Source organism: Plecotus auritus (genome assembly GCF_963455305.1).
Source record: "Plecotus auritus genome assembly, chromosome: 12".
Taxonomy (NCBI): domain Eukaryota; kingdom Metazoa; phylum Chordata; class Mammalia; order Chiroptera; family Vespertilionidae; genus Plecotus; species Plecotus auritus.
Window position 1 is genome coordinate 25660082 of NC_137778.1, and position 21805 is coordinate 25681886.

At 41.4% G+C, this 21805-nt stretch overlaps 2 protein-coding genes across 5 annotated transcripts in view; one reads left to right on the top strand and one right to left on the bottom strand.

Moving 5' to 3' along the window:
- SERPINC1 (serpin family C member 1) overlaps positions 1-11553 on the top strand; it is a 27598-nt gene extending 16045 nt beyond the window's left edge. For both annotated transcript variants that reach the window (XM_080647957.1, XM_080647958.1), the window contains exon 10: positions 11150-11553. The gene's annotated coding sequence lies outside the window, so the exon portion shown is untranslated. The remainder of the gene's footprint in view (positions 1-11149) is intronic.
- ZBTB37 (zinc finger and BTB domain containing 37) lies at positions 11294-19964 on the bottom strand. Of its 3 annotated transcripts, none has more exons than XM_080647959.1 (5): positions 19780-19964; positions 19048-19245; positions 16821-17777; positions 14014-14113; positions 11294-12258 (listed from the first exon to the last, which is right to left on the bottom strand). In XM_080647959.1, exons 3-5 carry the CDS (start codon positions 17741-17743, stop codon positions 11770-11772), a joined length of 1512 nt encoding a protein of 503 aa, XP_080504085.1. In that variant the 5' UTR covers positions 17744-17777; positions 19048-19245; positions 19780-19964; the 3' UTR covers positions 11294-11769. The 3 variants fall into 3 exon arrangements, with proteins under 3 accessions (XP_080504085.1, XP_080504087.1, XP_080504086.1); XM_080647961.1 differs by having other exon boundaries at positions 16821-17780; positions 19780-19823; XM_080647960.1 differs by lacking the exon at positions 19048-19245 and having other exon boundaries at positions 16821-17780; positions 19780-19845.
- Between the last annotated feature and the right edge of the window lie 1841 nt (positions 19965-21805).

Sequence of the window (21805 nt, forward strand, 5' to 3'; positions counted from 1 at the left end):
CAGCTAAGAGACAACCGAACGCATCACCCCAGAAAGGAGCCATTTCTCTCCACTGACTTTAACAATGCTTCTCAGTTATTTTACAAATAGAGGTCCCTCTAGGTGGCGTGGCTTGGCTCTTTTCATAAGGTCAAGGGTTCTATTTTAGGTAGCAGAACTGAGAAACCTCCACTCAAATCACCTATGTAAAGGAAAGTGGGTTCTAGAGACCAGACGTTGAAAATATGCTTTGTTTACTTATGCAGACTTTGTATCTGGTATAGAGAGGATTGGAATGGATGGCAACATCTCTCTCCAGAATGACTCTGAGGACAAATGGACGATCTATTGTAACGCCTGAGTCTTGGCCCACCCCCCATAAACCTTAAACTCAGAGCCATGCCTCGGGTATCAATAAAGGTATCTGATGAGGGAAGTCTGCGGGCCAAGGTCAACTGGCTCTGAACTAGAAAGCAGTAAGGCCAGTGTTCACCCAAGTCACAGGGAAGAATTGGCTTCCTCCCAATTCACAGATTTAACATGCCTCAAAGGAATGATCTAGGTGTTTCTCACTGTTGTATTTGTTCTGTTTTTAAGGAAATCACTTTAGCTGTACTGGCTGTACCATCAACAGTAAATTATTGACTTTAGCTAAGACTGTACCTTAAGCATGTGGTATAGCAAAACAGCTGGGGACTGGCCTAGGACAGAATCTGGGCCCAAACAAAAGACAAGCCAAAGGTGAGAATTTTCCTAAGCAGGAGTTAATTCCTGAGTCCAGGATATCAGCCTGGCTTATACACTGACAATTATTTTATAGTTATACAAAAAATAGCTGTGGTGAATAGATTCACATCGATTTTACTGCCTCATCTCCTACAGGATTCATACTGTATTCAGGCAGAGGTTACTCTGTATCAGTTGTCACCTATGAGTAATGCTTGTCTAATTATTTGAAATTTCACACTGTCTGTATCATCACTTGTCCTACTCAGTTACTGGGTAAATGAATATTTATTAGCTGGTACCTAAAACAAAGAAGCCAACTTCTAAAAATATGAAAATGGATCACTCTCTCTCATCTTCACTCCTAATTAGACATTAGGACCAGCCAGTGCATTAGAAAGAAAAGGCGGAAGCATTCCAGGGTACCTATTAAAGGGCCAGTGGTCCTTCCCTAGCTGTAACAGATGTTCCAAGGGGAGGTGACCTGATGTGGCTCAGTGTACCAGTGCCTCAAACAGCTGGACTTCAAGATTAGGAGGCCTGCCTTAGTGGTATTTTACTACTAAAACTACATTTTCTGACACCCTCAACATTCAAGTGAGGCCATCCCGACTATTATAACAGTATCGGCATTAAAAACAGGAACATCTCTCTTTGGAGTGACAAGAAAGCAAACCAGGCCATCCAGAAAGCCATGTAATCCTCACCTCCATGTCAAGATACTGGCAGAAGGCTCATTACCAGGAAAATATGGTTTTTATTCCAGTCCCCCCAAAATGGACTGCAAATGGCAACTGAAAACAACAACAACGCAGGATTCAAACACATTTTCACATCATTAAAGGAGTTGGGGGCATCTTTGAAAACAACAGAAAGGCTCCACGTCCACTGACTACTCTTGCCAAACAGACACCAGCGGATAAAAGCACTACCCCAAGTGTTTTGACACTTGGATCTGGGCAACAAAACAAACATTGACATCTAACTTGACAAGGAGAACGGGATCCGGCAGCCTCTCTATTTTGGGTCTGGCTTTCCTTAGCTTGCTACAGAAAGCTACACTCTTTCTTCAGCCAAGTGCTCAGAGGTAGAGGAGCTGAAGTGAGTACAAGAGAGAATTGGGGGGACAGTGGCTGAGGAATCCAGCCTCCTGCCGAAGGGGTTGCGGGGCAACCTTGGAATATGCTCAGTCTTTAATGGGAGGTAGTGTACATTGACTCATCTGCCTTCATCTGACACCTTTTTCTCACATACATACATGAAATCACATACACGGAGCTGGCCACTCACAACAATATTGCAACTTGCAGCAGCAGCACGCCTATCCTAACAGCTGCTTTCAGTCTCAATTTTATACTGTACCCCAGCTCTTCTCAGGTAGATGCAAGCCAAATCGGTTACTTTGAGGTCCCTCCTTTTGCCAGGCTTTTAAACATACATTTCACTTTAGCACCTACATCTTTATCTCTGAAGAATAGCTGCACTAAGTGGGTGCAATGTGTTATAACATCTTTATAAATAGAAAGTGCGAGAAATCATTTTCTTAGCCAAAATACAAACAAAGCAACAAAAAGCTCTCATAGCCTACTGTGCCAAGAATGAGATTTTTAGAATCAATGATACAACTAACAAAATGCTTCTAATGCTACCAAGGTCATAGTTGACGAGTAAATATTTATAAACATACATTTATGAAAAAAGATATTAAGAAAATAGCCAAACTTCCCACAAGTTATTTGCATGAACTCTCTTTAGTATACCACTCTGTGTTCAATGCACATGCATATACAAGTGAATTATATTAGTGTTATTTTTATTGGGCCAGTTTTCCAAAAAGAAAACAGGCTCATTTTTTAAAACTTCAAGTTACATGATTTAAAATCATTTTTTGTAAAAATATTACAAATACCATAAAAATTCTAAAATCTCTGCTATCTGGCTGACAGCCATTCTAGAGGTGATTTCAGTCACACTCAGCGCCCCGTTTCAGCATCGTGGCTTTCAGAGGAAACACATCTTAAGCTCTGTTCCCTGTGTTGTAATTCTGTTTTTGCAGTGGTTCTTACAGAACCACTAGAGTTAGGACTCTGTTACCTTATGGGAAACTCAGTAGATCGCCTTCTCATGACACAAATATCTGCTTTAAGATGCAGCTACCAGCAGAAATCTAAACCCTTAACGAATTTCTACTCACTCGGGTTGTTGTGATTGGCTTGAAATGGTCTAGACTTGTGATGCTGAAAAAAAAGAACAAATATTTTGTCAATCTACAAATTCCCTTTCTTCTCTGTTCTCTTTTGCAATTCAAAACCACAGTACTGAGTTTCATCTAACCAGCAGATGATTTCGAATTTAAGAGTCACGGAGAGCCTAGAGAAGGGCCCGGAGAGCTAGAAAATCCGGACCGAGAGACACCTCCATAGATTACCATGGGTTTTCATCCCCTGGAAATCTTTTCTAAAGCTCTCTCTATCACAAAGAGCAGACTTTGAGTGGAAATGTGGATCAAAAAGAATATGTTAAAGCTCCTTTATTTTTCTTCATTAAAATCTGCCCCAATCTTTGCATGATAAAATCAAATTAATCTTGATGCCTAAATGCCTCCAAGCATGCCATCCCAGCCTATCCAAAGTCTTCTCTTTCCCTTCCCAGCATTCTGTGGGGCCCTAAACTAAGTCTTCAGCCCTGGGTGTTCCTTTTAGTCTTGTATTTGCAATTCCTGAGGCCTGACCTAAGGACAGAGATCCCTTTACTGTATGATAATTGGGGTGACCAACTAGAACCCCTCACAGCTAACTCTTAAGGGATCCACTGCACAAGGAATGGATGGATAATCCCAAACCTTTCTTCTCTTAGAAAGTGTATTGACTTGAGAATGATCATTTCGTTGCAGAATTTATTCTCCCCCTTAATTTCTTGTGATGGCAGTTAGAGTCTAATTATTATTAGCCAGCAAGAGTTAAAATAAAGCATCCTAAATCCAACAAAACTTCAATGATCTGTTATTTCAGAGAAGAGAGGATGGCAGCAACTGGTAACTTTAAAGGATTAACAAAATGTAAAATTGGGCAATAGATTTTCCTTATGAAAGGTAATAAAAGTGGGACAAACCTACTCATCTCCTAGCACAAAACTGAGCCAGAGCAGGTGGGTGGCAGTCACGATGGGGTTAGGTTGGAACAAGAGAAAAAATGGACATTTTGCTGTAAGATAAATGAAACTCAGGGGCAGGTAGATAATGAAATCTGTTGCAGGGATGTGTCTCATTCTCCTTCTAGCTCCTTTACTGGCCAATGCCAGACATAATAAATGGTGTCTATGGAACAAACAATGAATGAACAGAGAAGAGTCAACACCAGTAAAAAAACCTGAATGCTGCCTATAACAGATTAAGGACGGGCCCCAATCCTTGACAAACCTTCCATCAAGTGGGAAGGTATTTCCTGTCCCCATGATTCTGGGCTGAACAGTGACTTCTTTGACCAATACTGTATGGTGGTGACCCTGGCCTTTAACAAGATGCCACATCCACCCAGCCTCTTGGGAGGCCTGAGCTGCCATTCTGAATAAGTCTGACTACCCTGATGGAGAGACCACATAGAGTTCCTGAGACACCAGCGAGGGAGAGGAGGCTTGCTGAACCATCCTGCGAAGGTGGAGGCATGTGGGTGAGGGCCAGTCCAACCACTTACTGAGTACTATCAAGTGACCTGACTCGTCACCACAGGGAGCAAGAGAATTGCCTAGATGAGCCTGTCCTGAATTTCTGATCCACATCATGAGAGATCTACAATAGTAGGTGTTTGAAGTCACTGAAGGTTCGGGTAGTCTGTTACAAAGCAACAGATATCTGGAATGCTAGCTTTCATTTTCTGCCTTGGTAGTAACTCATTCACACATTCACCACTAGACTTACTACATGGGTGACTCTTGAAATCAGTGGGCAATATCCCTAGAAAATGTTCACCATTCAACATCTGCTCAGAGATCAACTGTATTATCTTTTGAAGAGATCTTCCAATCACATATTCTTGAATTAACAGTTCACTGTAAGCAGTACTGTTACTGGCTATTGCATATTCCAGTTCATCCCAACCTTTATCATTAAACAGTCAACATGACAGAGTGAAGATAGTTTGGACTCTGGGATCAGATTGGTAAATAATGGCTGTGCAATTTATCCGTGGTGTGACCTTGGGCTCATCACTTTCCTCATCTATACAGTGTGGTATGATTATACCTATTAAAGGCAATATAGTCTATTTAAGAGGATCAACTCTCGTATGAGACCACCAGGGTCAACCTGTGTCTCGGTTTCTTCCTCTCTAAAGTGAAAATAATAACAGTATCTACCCTAATAGGATTGTCACAGGATTAGAAGAGTTAATTAATGAGAAGCACAGAACTATGCCTGGCACATAGTAAGCGTTCAAAAAAGTCAGCTACTTTTAGTTCTTCTATTATTACTTCATAGGGTTATTTTCTTCATAGGGTTAGTTAATTCTGTCCCCTTCTTTTGGATCTTTTATCTACGCAGTAAAAAGTGCAGGTTTTAAAAAACATACATTCAGACTCCAACCAAGTGGGTTTAGGACTCTCAAGTACTATAGGAAGCCACATCTAAACTACGTCTAAAATCAATTTTGTTATACAAATTCCAAGCACATCGTCTGGTACCAAAAAGTACTTAATATTTACTTAATGGCACAGATTTGCCTGTATGCTACTTACTACTTAAGATGGTGATTTCACAGAATAGAGAAAACATTTCCCTATAAGATACTTTGATTTTTGGTATTATGGATTAATTCAGATTCTAAGATTCACAGTAATTAGTAATTAGTACTACTAAATTGTGCCGTTGCCATATGAGATGCTGCACATATATCTCTTTTAACTGGATAGTGAATTCTAGTCACTTCAATAGGACTAACTGAGTAGACATGAAAAAAGCAAGCATTAGGAAAGTATTTTCTTTTTTTAACATAACTGCTCTGCCTTTATAACTTAGCTTTGTTGTTTAAAGCTCCCACTATTTGAGCTGGTGGGCCATTCTTAACTGTGTTAAGATGGGAGATACTTGTTAAATAAATAATGGGAAAGATGTATGGTAAGGAATTATTTATATATGTACCCTCTGTGAAAATGTGTATTTCAAGTAACAATTGCCTTCTAAGTCATCGTTGTTCCTCACAGTTGAGGGAAAAGATAGTCTGCTTACAAAACAAAACTGGACAGTCCGTACAGATATTTTCTAAGTTTGATATCATTGTTCCCATCAATAATTATACCCTTTGGAACGTAACTAAGTCATGTGTTTCAAAGTATTCAGAATATCCAACTTTGGCTTGTTCTAAGCAAGAAAACCCACTTACTGCAAAACAAAAAGGCTGGCCCTAGGAAAAGCACCACTTAAGAATAAGAAGACCGAAATCAGAGAATGAGACTAGAAAACAAAGAAGGCAGAACATGAAACTGATAATTATCAAAGAAGTCGTAATGCTTGGCAAACTCCACTGTTTCTCATATTAAACAGATTTACATTTAAATGACATCTACTACAGACCTCAAGTAGGGATGGATGCAGATGATTCACTGAGCTCATATATCTGAATCCAATTTCCTTCACAAGTCCAAAATCCCAGATTAATCAGAGTCTCAAATAGTCAGAAGAGCAACAGTCCAAAATGCCAAGAACCCACTATTACTATAAGTGTTTTAAGACAAGGCGGAACAAATGTAGGCAAATATTATCGATGAAGATTACTTATTACTAAGAGGGTGTATTATATAGAACTTACTAATCTCCAAGTCAGAGAAAGGCAACTCTGAGAATAAAATGCCTGGTGAAGAAGTGCCCTACAGGTGGCTGGGTCACTCATCCGAACTTTGCATGTGTTAATGGAGCTACACCCACAAGGTGAGAGGCAAACTCACTGGATTGCACCAGCGTGGCCTACAACCCTTTATTCAGACAAGTACATCTAATGCAGAGGACCATGTATTGTTTTCAAATGGGGAACAACTATATTTTCCTTTTGCAAGGAATTCTACTATTTTTAAAATTTTCCAATTTTTTCACATCTAGCATAAATAAGCTATTTGAACAGTAAAAATGAACACTCACTAAACAAATACATAATGGCCCAATATATATTCAGAAGAATTATAGTTGGTAATAGAAATTGGAAGATAGGTCTAAGAAGAATTAACAATCTTCAGATGTTTCATTATGTTTTAAAAGATTCATTAAAAAGGGAAAAGATTTTGGCTTTTCAGTACTCCACATGGAACAGAGTAAGTTTACTTGAGGAAATTAGAGTGAAGATTTATAATACAGGAAAAGTTAGAGGTTTCTAATCTAGAAAAACAGTACTTTGAATAAGAATCAAACCACTTATTCCTAACAGAAATACAATTTTAATACTAGTGGGAATAAATTCACCCTTGCTATCATTATGCAAGGCAGTTCAAGTTAACTCAGAGGAATGGCAAATCTTACTTATAAAAACAATTTTTTACCGTATTTTATGTAAACATGGTAATCGTTTAACCTTACATTATGCATGGGGATTGTTTTTAAAAATTACTTGGTTATATCTATAACAACCATCCTAAACTTTAATCTACCTGCACCCTTAAGGCAAGGACAAATCCTAAGGACTATTCTAAATGTTCTTAAAGCAATGGGAACCATTAAGGAGCACAAGGAGGGTTGTGAGAAAAGGAACTAGGAAAAGATGGTAAACTCCTTTGGGAAACATGCACATATAGCAATATGAATTAAAACCCTTTTAGACTTACGAATTTGTAAAAGCAAAATGGCAGGACTGATAAATTTGGGGGGTGATGTGTTCAAATTTAATTTGGAGCTGGTACACTTCTGTCAGGTTCCAGACAGTAAATACTGCATTTTCAGGCTTTGCAGGCCATCTGGTCTCAACTTTGAATTGTAGTAGAAAGTAGCCATAAACAACACCTAAATGAAGAGGCGTGGCCCTAGTCCGCCATCACTTTTGACCAGGGGGCTGCTGTTTGTTGAACACAGACCTAATTCATAGTCCTAGGGACATACTTTTACAAAGGGACAGCCTCTGAAATTTAGGAATTAACCTGACTTAATTGCTTGTTGTCCCTTCTAAATCGCAGGAACCAAAATACTTCAATATTTTCACTTTCCCATGAGGCATAAGTAAAGAGCCCCCCTTTCAAAGATTGAGTTCAGTAAAGACTTATCTGTTGTTCCTTAAACAAATAAGTACACAGATAAGGAGAAGGACATGTGAGGAAGAGATAAAAACCCTGTCTGTTGTATCTGAGAGAAAAAAAAACCTTTTAGGATTCAAACTCCTTCCTGACTAAATGCCTTTCCACTATGATTCAGAAGACTTTTGTCTTTGTTTAATTTAATTTCCTTTCCATTAGCCATTGCTTTCATTTCTTTAAATTAGATCTTCTAGTCAAACAAAAGGTAGTTTTTACCAGTTAAAGGAAACAAAATCAGTGTCAACACTTTTTAAAAGTTATTTCTTGATAAAAGACTATTCAGTTATTAAGGATGAAGTTCTCTATTTCTCTCTTTGGTCAGACCACTTTCCAGCCAAGGCCAAATTTCAACTATGAAGTTCAGAGGAAAATGGTTTAATTCTATATGTTAAACCATCTTTGGAAAACCCCATTTCACAGATGTAGAGGGAACTGGAAACCAAAAAAAAAACAAAACAAAAAAACACCACAAAAACAAACAAACAAAAACCCCACAAAAAACAAAACTACCAAAAAACAAAATAGCAAGAAAACTTCCCTTAATTGCCATCTCCCTTCGTTCTCGATCTTTATCCTTTAGTAAGTTATTTTACACATTCAAATTAGATTTAACCCTCTGGTACAATGAAATGGCTCTGGGGTGGTTTGCAAGTTACATAAAATAAAACTCAATTCAGTTCAGAGGTAAATATGGTTCTGAGTAAAGAGAGAACAGGTCATTAGAAAGAGCCTTTTTGCCTCAGTACAGTGTTACCTTGCATGCCAATGCTGCATTTTATACTGGTATCAGAGTTCAGAGAGAATAAAAGGTACCCCTTAGAATGAAAGAAGATGAATATACTGCGATCTCTCTTCGTTTGCTGAGAATATTGGGTAGCTCCTTTGCTATGAAGAGCCATTCAATGAAAAAAAAACAGGCCCAGTGTTTGCTATTTCTCGGCATTAAAGTACTTGATGGTTTAGCTCTCATTGCTAATGCAGTTCCCTTCACAAGGTGAAGATTTGGTAATAATTTTCAGCATTAGCTAAAGTCATTTAGTACACCGTTAAGAGAGGTATCCTCTGTGCACACAACAATATAGCGATTCATTGATGTAGATAGAACACTACTAACTCCTATGCTCCTACATGAAGTTAGCTAAGAACTAGGGCAGTGTCACAGTGAACCTGGAGAAGAATATGAATAAGTATTCAGAATAACAATATCTCTCCTAGCTAAAATTGCTTTCGGAAACTTGAATTTTCACGAACCTCCTGGCTCTAGTCTACACCAGCGAAAAGGAGAGAACCAGCAAAGACAATTGTGCTGATGGGGTCCTAGACGACCTGGAGGCACTATTCACAGTATTAACACAGCAAAAGCTATTAGAAATGAGTGAAAAGGTGGGGAACCCACCAAGCACTCATAGCATTTCCATGTCTATTAGACAGTCTCTACTGCATTCAAAGTGTTTGCTGCCGATCCCGGATAGAGTACTGACAAATGCTGCAAAGTTTCTCTTTACAGAAATTACTGCACTTCACCTTTACAGTTTGGTAATAGTTTAAAAAGCTCTATTTTCTCACTTAAAATCTAAGAAAACTAGCAAAGCAATAACTTTCCAGCATACTACTGCTCAAACGTAGGATGGACTTAATATTTTTTTGGTAGGCTTAAAAGCTCCAGCTAAAGCAGCATATTCTGTACTTTTCACCTAGTTAGTTATGCAAGATCTGTCCATTGAAAGCCTTGATTACCAGCTGAAATGTTTCCCTATAGATTTTAGTCTCATTTCAACTCTACTTTTTGCAGGCCACAGAGCCTAGCTGGTCACTAAGATGGCCCTAGGCAAGAGTTTTACCCTATTATGGTGTCCTGGTCAATGTCTTATAAAGATAAAACACAGCTCCAACACAACATTTAAGGGTAGGCTCTTAACAAATGGTAGATTACATCCCTATTAAAAGACACATTTCTGTTTTTCTAAAGAGAAAAAATAACCATTCTCTAGTGATACAGTGCAGCTGTATGTGTATGTACAATTCTTAGATTGCTTAAGAATTACCCTTTGCATTTAACATCCTATCATCAAAGAAATGCCACCTTTTCTGTCCCCTTTTCACATATCACAAAGCATTCTCAGGAAGGGAACGCACTAACACTCACAAATGGCTCACCAGTGCAGGCATGACCAGGCCCTCTTCCAAATCCCTTTAACAATCATCTATGCCTCTACACCAAGACAATTTCTTAAACAACTATGTATTTAAATACTAATCTTAACATTTTAATGATCATTAAGAGAAGCTAGAGATTTTTCTCTTTTCTATTTGCACTGTAACCTGTAAGCATCTACTTGCCTGCATCCCTTAAAAATCCGCCCTCATTCTCTGCATACAAAATCGGGCATCTAAAGCTCTACACGCTTGGTAAATTTCTCCTGACTCTCAGTGCTGGATTAAGAATCTCAGAATTACCAAAAAGGTCTCTTGAAGTTTTAAAAAATCTTAGGAATGATTAAGTAATCAAACCTGATCAAAACTGATGCCTTGATCAATTTATTGCAACATGATTGTGCCTGATGTTTTCTGGTAAATGCCCTGTACTATATTAAAAAGCAAAGCTCTTGGAGTCACCAGCAATTTGCTGATGGTTGGTTTATGAAGTACTAGGATGGCAGACATGAGACATAGATTTAGTGAGGTTCTTCTATTGGACTGAAAATATAAACTATTACTTATGTAAAAGGAAATGGAATTGTGGCTGCAATAAGAACCATAGTGTTGAATTTCTTCAATCAGAATGCTGCAGAAAAAAATGTGTTTAAAACTTCATAGAAAAGTTATCAAATAGGGAGACCTGTGGATTTAAAAATACAATCCAGGCTCATTTCACTGGAAAGGGATATTTCTGATGTATACTATTGCTGTTATGTGAAACTAGGAGCCGAAGAAAGTGGAGGAAACTTTGGTAGTCAGCCTAACACATTAATTCATCTGGACTAGAGCCATTTCCTAATATACAAAGATATACAAGCACTGGGGTTTACAAATACCAAGCAGTAAGTTGCAGTAGGCTCTGTACTATTCCACGTTTGCAAACACAAAACTTCCCTCTGCTCCCCTCCCCTCAACCCAGCACTCCAGCCCCCAAGCTTAGTGGTACCTATTGCAAACACTGCCGTCTTTTCACTTCCAGCTGCCTAAAGTGCTTCAGCGGATGCTGCCTCCAGCATGGCTGTTACCAGAAACATGACAACGCAGCAGATGCCTAGTCAGGGCAAAGATAAGTCTAACCTTTCAAAACAATAAGAAGCACCAGGATTCTTTTTTTTTTTTTCTTGAAATTTGAAGCTGCACATTCTGGCAGAAAGGAAGAAAAGAAATTCCTCATATGGTTGGCTGGTTCCGATGACCAAGGCTCCTGCTGTGTTTTTTAGATATGGGTGAGTGACAGCCACCGGGATGACATGGACCAAAGGACAATGTTCAAATGTGACTGGTAGATAAATGAGCATCTATCACTGTTTCGTTAAAAAAATTTTTTTTATAAAGTTAACAAACCAAGGCTGTTGATCCCTGAATTATAAAGTTGATTTGCTTGATATTTTCCAAAGTGTGAGGTGGGAAGGAGGGCGGGGGTAGAAAGCCTCTAGTGCTTCTGTGTATGTTGCTGATCCTCTAGTTTGGCAACATCTTGGGAGCATCTTCTGATCTAGTGATGTGGCATTTTGTGAATTGAAGTACCAGCCCATGCCCCTGATGCTGGCTGCTTACGGCCCAAAGGGGAAGAGGGTCTGCCCCCTCCCCCTCGATGTTTCAATCTGGCCCAGTGGTGGACACAGAGCCCTGGGCAGTTTCCCCAGGGGCAACTGTCTCTTCTTGTGAAGGTGATTCTTCCTCAACTTGTCCTCGAGATGTGACAGTTGTTTCAGGGGAGATGCTATGCGGCCCCTCCAGGGGGATACAGCCAGGGTGGTTTTTGCGAAAGTGCTGATTCAAGATGGCTTGGAAGGGGAAACTTTTTCCACAAACATGGCAGTGAAAGGGCTTGTTGCCTGTGTGCTTGCGGATGTGATACTCCAGCTGATCTTTGCGGGTGTACTTCTTGCCACACATGCGACAGACAAACGGTGTGATCCCCATGTGCAGGCGCATGTGCCGGTCCAGGCTCCCCTTCTGGTTGAAAGATTTGGCACAGTAGATGCAGGTGAGACGGGGGTTGTACCGGAACCACCGCTCAGACACTTCTTGCTCTCGAAGATACTCCACATAGCCACTTACTCCCATCATTGCTGATTCTTCTACCTGTGCCAGGTGAGGAAAATAAGCACAAAAGAACATACACTGTGAACAGACATAGTAAAATAAATCAAATCTACTTTTCTCTCCGTTTCTAAGCTTTATGCTGATTTTAGAGATCCAAACAGGAAATTACTACTCACAAGTAAAGATGTTAACATAACAATTAAAAAAAATGAGGACACTGTATTCCATTATCATAACAGAACAAGAAAGTCAAGTTACTTTCTGACTGACAAACTGCACGCTTTTTATGAAACCCCCAGTAAATGTTCTATTGTACAGCAATAGAAGAATCTGGGCCCACTCATACCATCCTCTTGAATTCTAATTTACAATTTTATCTAGATAATCAGGTAGGTACTTAGACAGTGCTGGCCCAAGAGAACTTTCTCTGATGATGGAAATGTTCGTTTATCTGTATCATCTAAACTCTCACACATGTCAAGGCATATATTAACTCATCTCTTAATATCATCTCCAAACAATATTATTTATTTTCTATTTCTTTATAACCTGCACCTTCTGCACCTTGCGGAATTCCAATTGTTATCCCTATTACATCTACATATGCAATAAGTTACCTCTTTCTAACCACTTCATTAAATACTGCTCTTACATTCTCCACTTTCTTTAAGTGGTTATTGATTCCAGTAACTGCCTTTTAAGCACTCTATTCCCACAACACTGTTAATGTGGTCTATCTAGTCTCATCTATATCTGTTTTGTGTATGTGTTAGTCTGCCTTATGCCCTCATTAAGTTGTAAGGTCTGCCTCATATTTATTTGCATCATAGTTACCTTCACATAGTCATCACATTCTGTTTGAAAGGTGAGAGAAAAAGGGCCCTAATAATAAGAGTAAACTTTTCCTCCAAGCTCCTAACATTTTCTCTAACACCTTATTAAATCTAAAAAAAATTCTTATAATAGTTACAATTCCTTTTCTGGTACCGAAAAACTGGCATGGTAACATGCAAGTAAATGTAATTTGTAACAATGTCTTGCTGCTGTTACTATCATACATACACAATAAATGTCCAATGTTTAAGTAAGAACTAAATAAGATACTATCAGTATAATGCAGAAGCTAAAAAAATTAGCTATGCAATCTTAATCCACCAGTGTTTCTTTTAAAGGACAAAAGTGTTTACAATGTATTAAATTCTACTTGGTGAGTTCTACTGTCCTTTTAAAAATAAATCTTCAATGATAGAGACCTGTGAGGAAAACAAACAAACAATAATATCAACCAACTAGTTATGCTACTTGCTAAGGAGAGTTGCAAAGAAAATAGAAGATATAATTCCTATCTTCTCTAAAACATTTTAGTCTAACAAAAGATTCAGGAAGAAAATAAATGAAAAGATATAAGCATATAAAATGCAAAAGCAGCTGTTTACAAATATTTTCTATTACATAAAGTAATAATTACGTAGTGTTATACCCACCACACATGTACAGAATCAGGCTCTCCATCGCAGGTCCCACATTTCCTGCATGTACTTTTCAGGGGTTACTTTTTTATTTCTATTCTCAGGACTAAAGACTGGTTTAGAAAAGAGTTCCGCAATTTCATCTTTTCTATTTCCCAAACTCTGCTGATACCAAAAATGCATTTCCTGTATGCTTGCAAACAGGAATAAAGAAAAAAGTAATCAAGGAGAGTATTTCTTTAACAGGGCCCCTGTTCCCTCTCCTACATCTTTCCTGTCGGATTCACACACAGTGGCAATTTCTTCAGCCATCACAACTACATACCTGGGAGCTGGGCTGCTTAGGCTCATCCATTCTCCCAGGAGACTCACTTCGGGCTCTGTGCCTCTCCGTCAAGGGGACAACACTGCCGGAGGGGCTAAATCTGTCGGAAGAGGAGCAAAAGGGGACTAACAGAAGAGCAGTGCCAAGGAACTTAAAAAATGGTCATGTTTACCCTCTTTATCCCATGGCTGAGAAAGGGGGAACAAACTGAACAACAGATGACTAAGAAATATTTTCAGGGAGTCAATAATAGGACCTGATTTGAAATAAGACAAGAAAGGTTTGCCGAGCCCTAACCGGTTTGGCTCAGTGGATAGAGCGTCGGTCTGCGGACTGAAGGGTCCCAGGTTCGATTCCGGTCAAGGGCATGTACCTTGGTTGCGGGCACATCCCCAGTAGGGGGTGTGCAGGAGGCAGCTGATCGATATCTCTCTCTCATCGATGTTTCTAACTCTCTATCCCTCTCCCTTCCTCTCTGTAAAAAAAAAAAAAAAGTCAATAAAATATATTAAAAAAAAAAAAAAAGAAGAAAGGTTTGCCAAAGTAAATTTAAGAAATACAGAATTACATACGAGCTAGACCATATGACCTGGGGAAGCTAAGGCTTAAATATAAGTTCTATCCTTGTGTAAGTATTGGGAACCATAAAAGAATAAATTAAAACTGGGTCTATAATTTTTTCTTCTATGTAACGATTAGGTTTTTGGTTGTTCCTTCCTTTAGGCCCCAACATAACTTGTATATTTCAGACTGTTGATATAGTAGATCATGGAGAGTCACAGTCTTTGCATTAAGCTATTACTTCTGATACAGCACTAACATGGGGGGGGGGCAATAAGTATTGTGCTCAAGAATATTTTAACTATTAAGAACACAAGAAGGAAAATAGTCAAATCAAGACTACCTGAAGTGGATACAATATATACTTTCGAAATTTGTAACACATATGTCTCTCAAGACCAGGTATCAACCAACCATTATAACTTTTTAAATTTTCATTGTTCATACAATCAATTTTATTTTAAAAGGGGAAGAAAAAGAACATATATGATCAATCTAAATTGATAATACTTCTTTCTTTTTAAAAAAAAATATTTTATTGATATTTTACAGAGAGCAAGGGAGAGGTAGAAAGAGTTAGAAACATCGATGAGAGAGAAACATCAATCAGCTGCCTCCTGCACACCCCCCACTGGGGATGTGTCCGCAACCAAGGTATATGCCCTTGACCGGAATTGAACCTGGGACCCTTGAGTCCGCAGGCCGACGCTCTATCCACTGAGCCAAACTGGTTAGGGCACTTCTTTCTTTAAAAAAAAAAAAAAAAAGTTTTTTTATTGATTTTAGAGAGAGGGAGGAAGAGAGAGTGGGAGAGAGAAAGATGGATGAGAGAGAACCATCTATGGGCTGCCTCCTATACGCCCTCTACAGGGGATCAAGCCCACAACCCAAGCATATGCTCTGACAAGGAACTGAACTTGCAACCTCTCAGTGCAAGGGAAGATGCCCAACCAATAGAATAGAGCCACACCATCCAGGACAATACTTCCTTCAACTGAAACTTTCTTTCAATTTACTTAAATTAAAACTATTGCTATTTCCACCAAAAAGAAATGCTCTAATTACCACTAGAAAGAGAAATGGGAGCCATGGGCCCTAGTAGCACTGGTGAAAAAACAGACTCTTGGGCCTGTGATAGCAGTCACCAGTGAAAGACAAAAGGAAGACATCAAATGACAAGTGAAAAAAGGAATAAAAACCATGTCCAAAGCTTTTCTTTGGAATAAATGTATTGTGATTACATGAAATTTAAAAAGAACAATTACTGCCCTGACTGGTTTGGCTCAGTGGATAGAGCGTCAGCCTGGGGACTGAAAGGTCCCAGGTTCGATTCCGGTCAAGGGCATGTACCTTGGTTGCAGGCACATCCCCAGTGGGGGGTGTGCAGGAGGCAGCTGATCGCTGTTTCTCTCTCATCGATGTTTCTAACTCTCTATCCCTCTCCCTTGCTCTCTGTAAAATATCAATAAAATATATTTTTAAAAAAATAAAAAGAAAAAGAACAATTACTGCTGGTACTATACCCCTTCTAACTTGATAGGTAGGAAGCAAAGAAAAGTAAACAGCACCACAAAGGCAAGTAAAACTCCCCAGAGACTACCTACCTGGGTGATAACACAAGGAAGAAGGGCAAACCTGCCAAGTTCCCAGCTGATGACCAGCCCTCTACCTGGAATTCCGAGAAAGCCTTGCTAATTACTGATGATAGCGTGGCTGCAGATGCTATTCTGATTAATGGAAGTGTCTAATTTTACCATAGTTCTTGCAACACTGAATTCTTCAGGACTAGGAACTTCCTGCTTTATCACTCAATTCTTCAGGACTAGAAACTTCCTGCTTTATTTTTATTTTTTTAAAAATGTTTTTATTGATGTTTAGAGAGAGAGGAAGGGAGAGGCAGAGAAACATCAATGAAAGAGAAACATCAACTGGCTGCCTCCTGCACACCACCTACTGTGTATTGAGCCTGCAAGCCGGGCATGTGCCCTGACGGGAATCGAAACAGTGACCTTCGGTACATGGGATAACGCTCAACCAACTGAGCCACACTGGCCAGGGCAAGGAGCTTCCTGCTTTAAAAAAATAAAAATGCAAGTCTTTTGGCACACCTCCAGTTTCCCCAACATACTTATTTTGGCTAAGAGCATCAAGGAAGGAAGATGCTCTCTGTACCACACAGGGGGCCCGCTTGAGTTATGTCTGTACAACAGCTGTTAGATGGGTGAACAAAACAAAACAAAACTTACCTGTCAATCTCACTGCTTGTTGGCCGAGTCACCTTGACTCCTGAAGATCCTAAAGTGTAATTTTCCTGTGCTACGGAACCATGGCCCGTGGTGTCAATCACCATAGCTGTGACTTCCTCGGCACTGCTCCCGTCTTCTCCGGAAGGCTGATTCTCAGGCCCCAGCCACTCCTCTAGATTTTCCGTTTTGATGTGTACTGCTCCAAGAACCCTCACTTCATCATCACTCCGTGCCCCTCGGTCTGCTACTCCTGTCTCTACGTACCACTGTCCTGCTCGGTTGATCCGAAGAATAGGCTCCCGGCTCTCTACATCAGAACTCGGTTCAATGATCTGAGGGCTGGTGGATTCCTCAGGAGGACTGAGCTCTCTGATGTCCAGCACAGCACTAACCTGACCTCGCCGGCTTCCCTTTGGGGCATTTTGTCGTGGGCTAAGGGAGCGGTTTAGAGTTGGTGTAACCCTGTGAGACTCTGGAGGTCTCTCTGGATGCTTTGTCCTCGTTTGACTTAATTCTGCTTCGACCTCAGCCACATTAATTTTGAAATGAATGCCTTCTAGGATCTGTGTGCATTTGTCTATAATATGCTGCATTTGCAGAAAACTGGCAGCTGTCAGGTAGCTGATGATATCTGCCAGCTGCAGGCATATCCGCCCCGTGTAACAGAAAGAAAGGAGCTGTTCAAAAACTGTGGGGTTCTTGATGACCGAAATGGAGACAGTACTCATCTCATTCAAGGACATGTGATCCCGGAAATAGGGAGAGCTGGCGGCCAGTACCACTTTGTGAGCCCGAAAAGCTTGTCCTTGCACGTTGACCACGATATCGCAGAGACGGCCCTGCATGCGCAGCTGGTTTAGATGGCTCAGGACAGAGTTGCTGAAGTCAGGGATCTCCAGTTGTATGTTACCACCCTTCTCCATGGTGGGGCCTGAGGGTGTAGGCAGGCATTCAACCCTGCTGAAAGAGAAAACCGGATTCTCATGAACAATTACAATTGTACTCCCCTCATGCTTTCCAGTTCAAACGTATTTAAAAACATCATTTGGCAAAATTTCAAAATCTCCCAGTAAAGAGACACCTGCCTTATGTTTAGATATGGAATAGAAAAACCAACAGGCTTTTTCAGTTTAGGTTTCACAGCAAGACACCATTAAACCCAAAAAGTGATTGTTAGCCCCAGCAGGTTTTGCTCAATGGGTAGAGCACTGGCCTGCAGACTGAAGGGTCCCGGGTTTGATTCTGGTCAAGGGCACATGCCAGGGTTGTGGGCTTCCCCAGTAGGGGGCGCGCAGGAGTCAGCCGACCCATGATTCTCTCTCATCATTGATGTTTCTATCTCCCATGCCCTCTCCCTCTCTGAAATCAATACAAATATATTAAAAACACACACAAAAAGTGATTGTTAGATTTCTAAAAATTCAAGCTATGCCCATACTTTCCTTACTAATAAGCTATGCAACATCAAAATAGAGTTCAACAGAACAGAAAGCAGTTGTAATCATAAGGTATTTGCACTGAATATAAAATCCTATGACAACTTTTCCTTGGAGGAAATACGTTTTTGAATAAATGTGATTATGCACAGATAGGTTGATTAGATATGCCTCTTCTTAATATTTTACTACTTGTGTGAGTTTATTATTTTACAAAGTCACTAATATCCCACAAGAATGCAAGCCATTATTTTTAAGGGTGAGTCAGAGCCCCCACAAAAAGGGTTGAGGTTTAGGACTCGAGGCAAACTCTAGGTTAGGAAAGGTGGCACAGGACTCAACTGAGATAAGGAGACTTGAAGTTCACTCTCAGAATTGGGAAAATTCTGCCCCCATCTCAATAATCTAATTTCAAAGTTGGGAATTTCAGGGTGGGGATGGTACTTTGATTCTGACATTTAGTTCCCCAAAGCTGGTAAAAAATCGAGCATTTACCAAGTATGGCCAATATTTTACATTAAAAGATTTTAAAAACACTAAGCCTATAATTGCATCCAACAGCTTTCCATGGTTGGGAGTAGTTTATATAAACCCCACTAGGAAGACACTAACTTGAGCCCAATGTGTTTCCATTTATCTGTAAAGTTATGACATTACATAGTTACCTAAGACCTGAAACTTCAGGAATTTATCTGACAAGCTCACAGGACTGCCCGGCATTCACAACACACTGATCAGTAAATAGGGACGTGTATACACTGTTTTCAAGAACCAACTTTAGCCAATCTGACCTTTTTCCAAAGCGTTTTTGTTTGTTTGACAACTTTTAATCCAATAAGAGCCTCTGTCGATGCCATCCTGAATTCAGATGTGTTTATTTTGGAGCCTACACCAGCGCCTTTTTGTTTGCTCTTTCCGGCAATGCCCCAGTGAGGAGGAGGCCCCTGGAGTAAGGTCTTTCACTACCGTCGGCACTGGAGGAGTGAGAGCTGTAAGAGGGAGAATCGGGAACGCCGTGGGGTTGGCCACTCCGGTACTTGAGTGGCTTCCGTCGGGGTTAGAAGCGTGGGGAGCGGGGAACTGACTGAGCCGCGAAATGTCACCGAGGAGCAGGGGAAGAGAGGGGAGCAGGTCGCGAGGCCTGGGAGCGGGCAATCAGGTGCGGGGTAAAGACCGGGAAGGGGGCGGCGCCCTGGGACCCGGTCCAGGCGGTAGGGCGGAGAGCTGCTCAGAGGTGGGTGTGTGTGTCTGGGTGTGGCCGGTGGGGGAGAGAGAGGGGGAGGGGGAGGGGGCCGCCCATCCCGGGGTCCTGAGGGAGGGACTCGGCGAGGGGGCGGGTCCGGCAGCCCAGCCCGGCCCGGGGCCAAGGGGGTGGCAGGTCTCGGGTGCCTTAGGGTGGGAGTGGAGGGAAGTGGCTGAGCGCCCCAGGAGCAGGCAGGCAGAGGAGATCGGGCGGGGCGGCCCCAGGGCAGGGCAGCGGGACGGGCGTGCGGGCCCCGGCCCAGTCAAGGAGCAGCACCTACCTCCGGGGGTGGAAATGGGCAGGAATGGGCCGGAACACCGTCCCGGAAGTGAAAACCCCCGCCCCCTCCCCTGGAGCGGGCGACGTGCCGGAAGGAAATCACTCACCCTTATACCATCCCTTCCCCCCTCCCCCAGCGCTTTCCGTCCCCGCGCCCCCTCCCCGCTCCTGTCTTCCTCCTCAGTCGGTTTGGAGGGTGGGAGCTCTGCGTCACACTGGCCATGGTGACCCCGCCCACAAGCCGAGGGGGTGGGGCCAAAGGCGGGCATAGAGGCCCGGACGAAGGTGTGGCTGGAGGAGGAGACTAAGGGAGGAGTCGGGGGGGGAGCTAAAGCCGACGCAGGCGGGAAAAGTGCGTCATGACGTCATGAAGCGAAATCCTTATATACAGGCGCCTGGACGCCATCTCGGTCTTTCTAGGATGGAAGTTAGCAGCTGGTACGTATGTATGTTTTCGCGGGTGCTAAGTGGGTTCTTGGCTCAAGGCCTCAGGTCGTGGCAACTGAAGTCGCCCTAAACGCGCTGACTTTTATGGGCTAGTTGTAAGCCTTTGCAGGAACCACAAGATGAGGATTATAGAGGATTGCGCGTTGGTGCGGGCTCGACATAAACTCAACACTCGGTGGTTGTAGGGCTGCGGAAATACCTCGGCTCGCGTGCCCTGCCTCTGATGAAGCTTATGTTGGTAGGGACATCTGAGACTGTTGATGAATGCCAACAGCTCTGATGGCGGCGCATGCCGAGTCACCGAGTGGGTCTGTTAATGACCTCGGCCGGAGCCACTTCCAGGGAGGCGGGTTATCTGGGAAGTCCACGTGGTTCTCAGAGTGGCTGCATGCCGCATTGCACCATTGTTGCCGTTAGTGGTTCTTAAACTTAGCTGTACAGTGTTCTCTTGATAATACGTTTAGTGCACCCATCATAGTATGAAATTATGGGTGATGTAAACCACTTGCATAGGCGACATAAACCGGCATAAGTAATTTAGAACAAAGTGAACTAAAGTTAATGTTTTCCGTAGGAATGATGCTAGGCACGAGTGCAATGTGGCATCTGATGGACAGGTAAGATTCGGGTAAATACGGTGGGAAGGATGAAATTTGCTTAGATATGGTTTTTTTTGTTAAGCCTATGATGGTTTAAGAGTAGTGGACAGAAGGAATTTCTGAAAAATCCTATTCTGAGGCTTCAGTATTCATGACATTAACGTTTAACGTGGCTGTGTAGTATGCTTCATTGGGTATTCTTTGTTTTCTAGTTCTGTGCCAAAGGAATGAGAACTGCTGGGGTAAGTGAACCGAGAGGTGTTTTTTTTCAGGCAGGGAAGTTAGGTTAAAAAAGTACACAGTAATGTGCCAAATGATGACATTTTATTTGCTACTCTCGACTGTGAGAATGACGAGAAGTATTACCACCATTATCCAAACTGAGGCACACAAAATGGTGATTTAGAGAAAATAAAGATTACACCTAAGTTGACCTGAAACTCTTCCCTTCTCAGGTCTTAAAGTGCAAGCATCACACTCTTGGCATGGGCAGACAGGTGAGAAACCTTTTTTATATATTGTTCTTATTTACCCAGGACTTCACAATGACTTTTCTAAGGGATCACACATTGCCAAATCGGTGCTGATCCTCAGGGTCTTCCTCCTTCCCTTTTCAAACGTGAACGGCTGCACTAATTTAATGTTGGGGGACACCTAAAGAAACGGATACTGTGATGTTTGCATAGTTCAGCAGATTGAATTCTGAAGAGATGTACCACTTGTCTGATGTGTCTGTTATGAAATGCTTGCTGGTAATAGCATAAGCAAAGTGCCGCTACTAATTTGCCTTTTCCTTTTGTGTAGGCACTAAAAAGGACTAAATGGAAGTTGGAATGGTAAGTAAAATTATAGTTAAAATTTCACATCGGTAACTGGACAAATACGACAATGCCACCAGTGGCTTTTTAGGGTTTCCTTCTAATGCACAGGAAGTGCTTGAAAGGTATGCTGAGTGCATGAAATACCAGGTCCTTGTCCTGT

Excerpts from the sequence above, each read along its gene's own strand:
- ZBTB37 (XM_080647959.1), bottom strand. The coding sequence starts at position 17,743 with ATGGAGAAGGGTGGTAACATACAACTGGAGATCCCTGACTTCAGCAAC. Across the intron at positions 14,114-16,820 it reads ACAAGCAGTGAGATTGACAG|ATTTAGCCCCTCCGGCAGTG; the intron begins GTAAGTTTTGTT and ends CTCTTCCGACAG. Across the intron at positions 12,259-14,013 it reads CTAAGCAGCCCAGCTCCCAG|GTAGAAGAATCAGCAATGAT; the intron begins GTATGTAGTTGT and ends CACCTGGCACAG.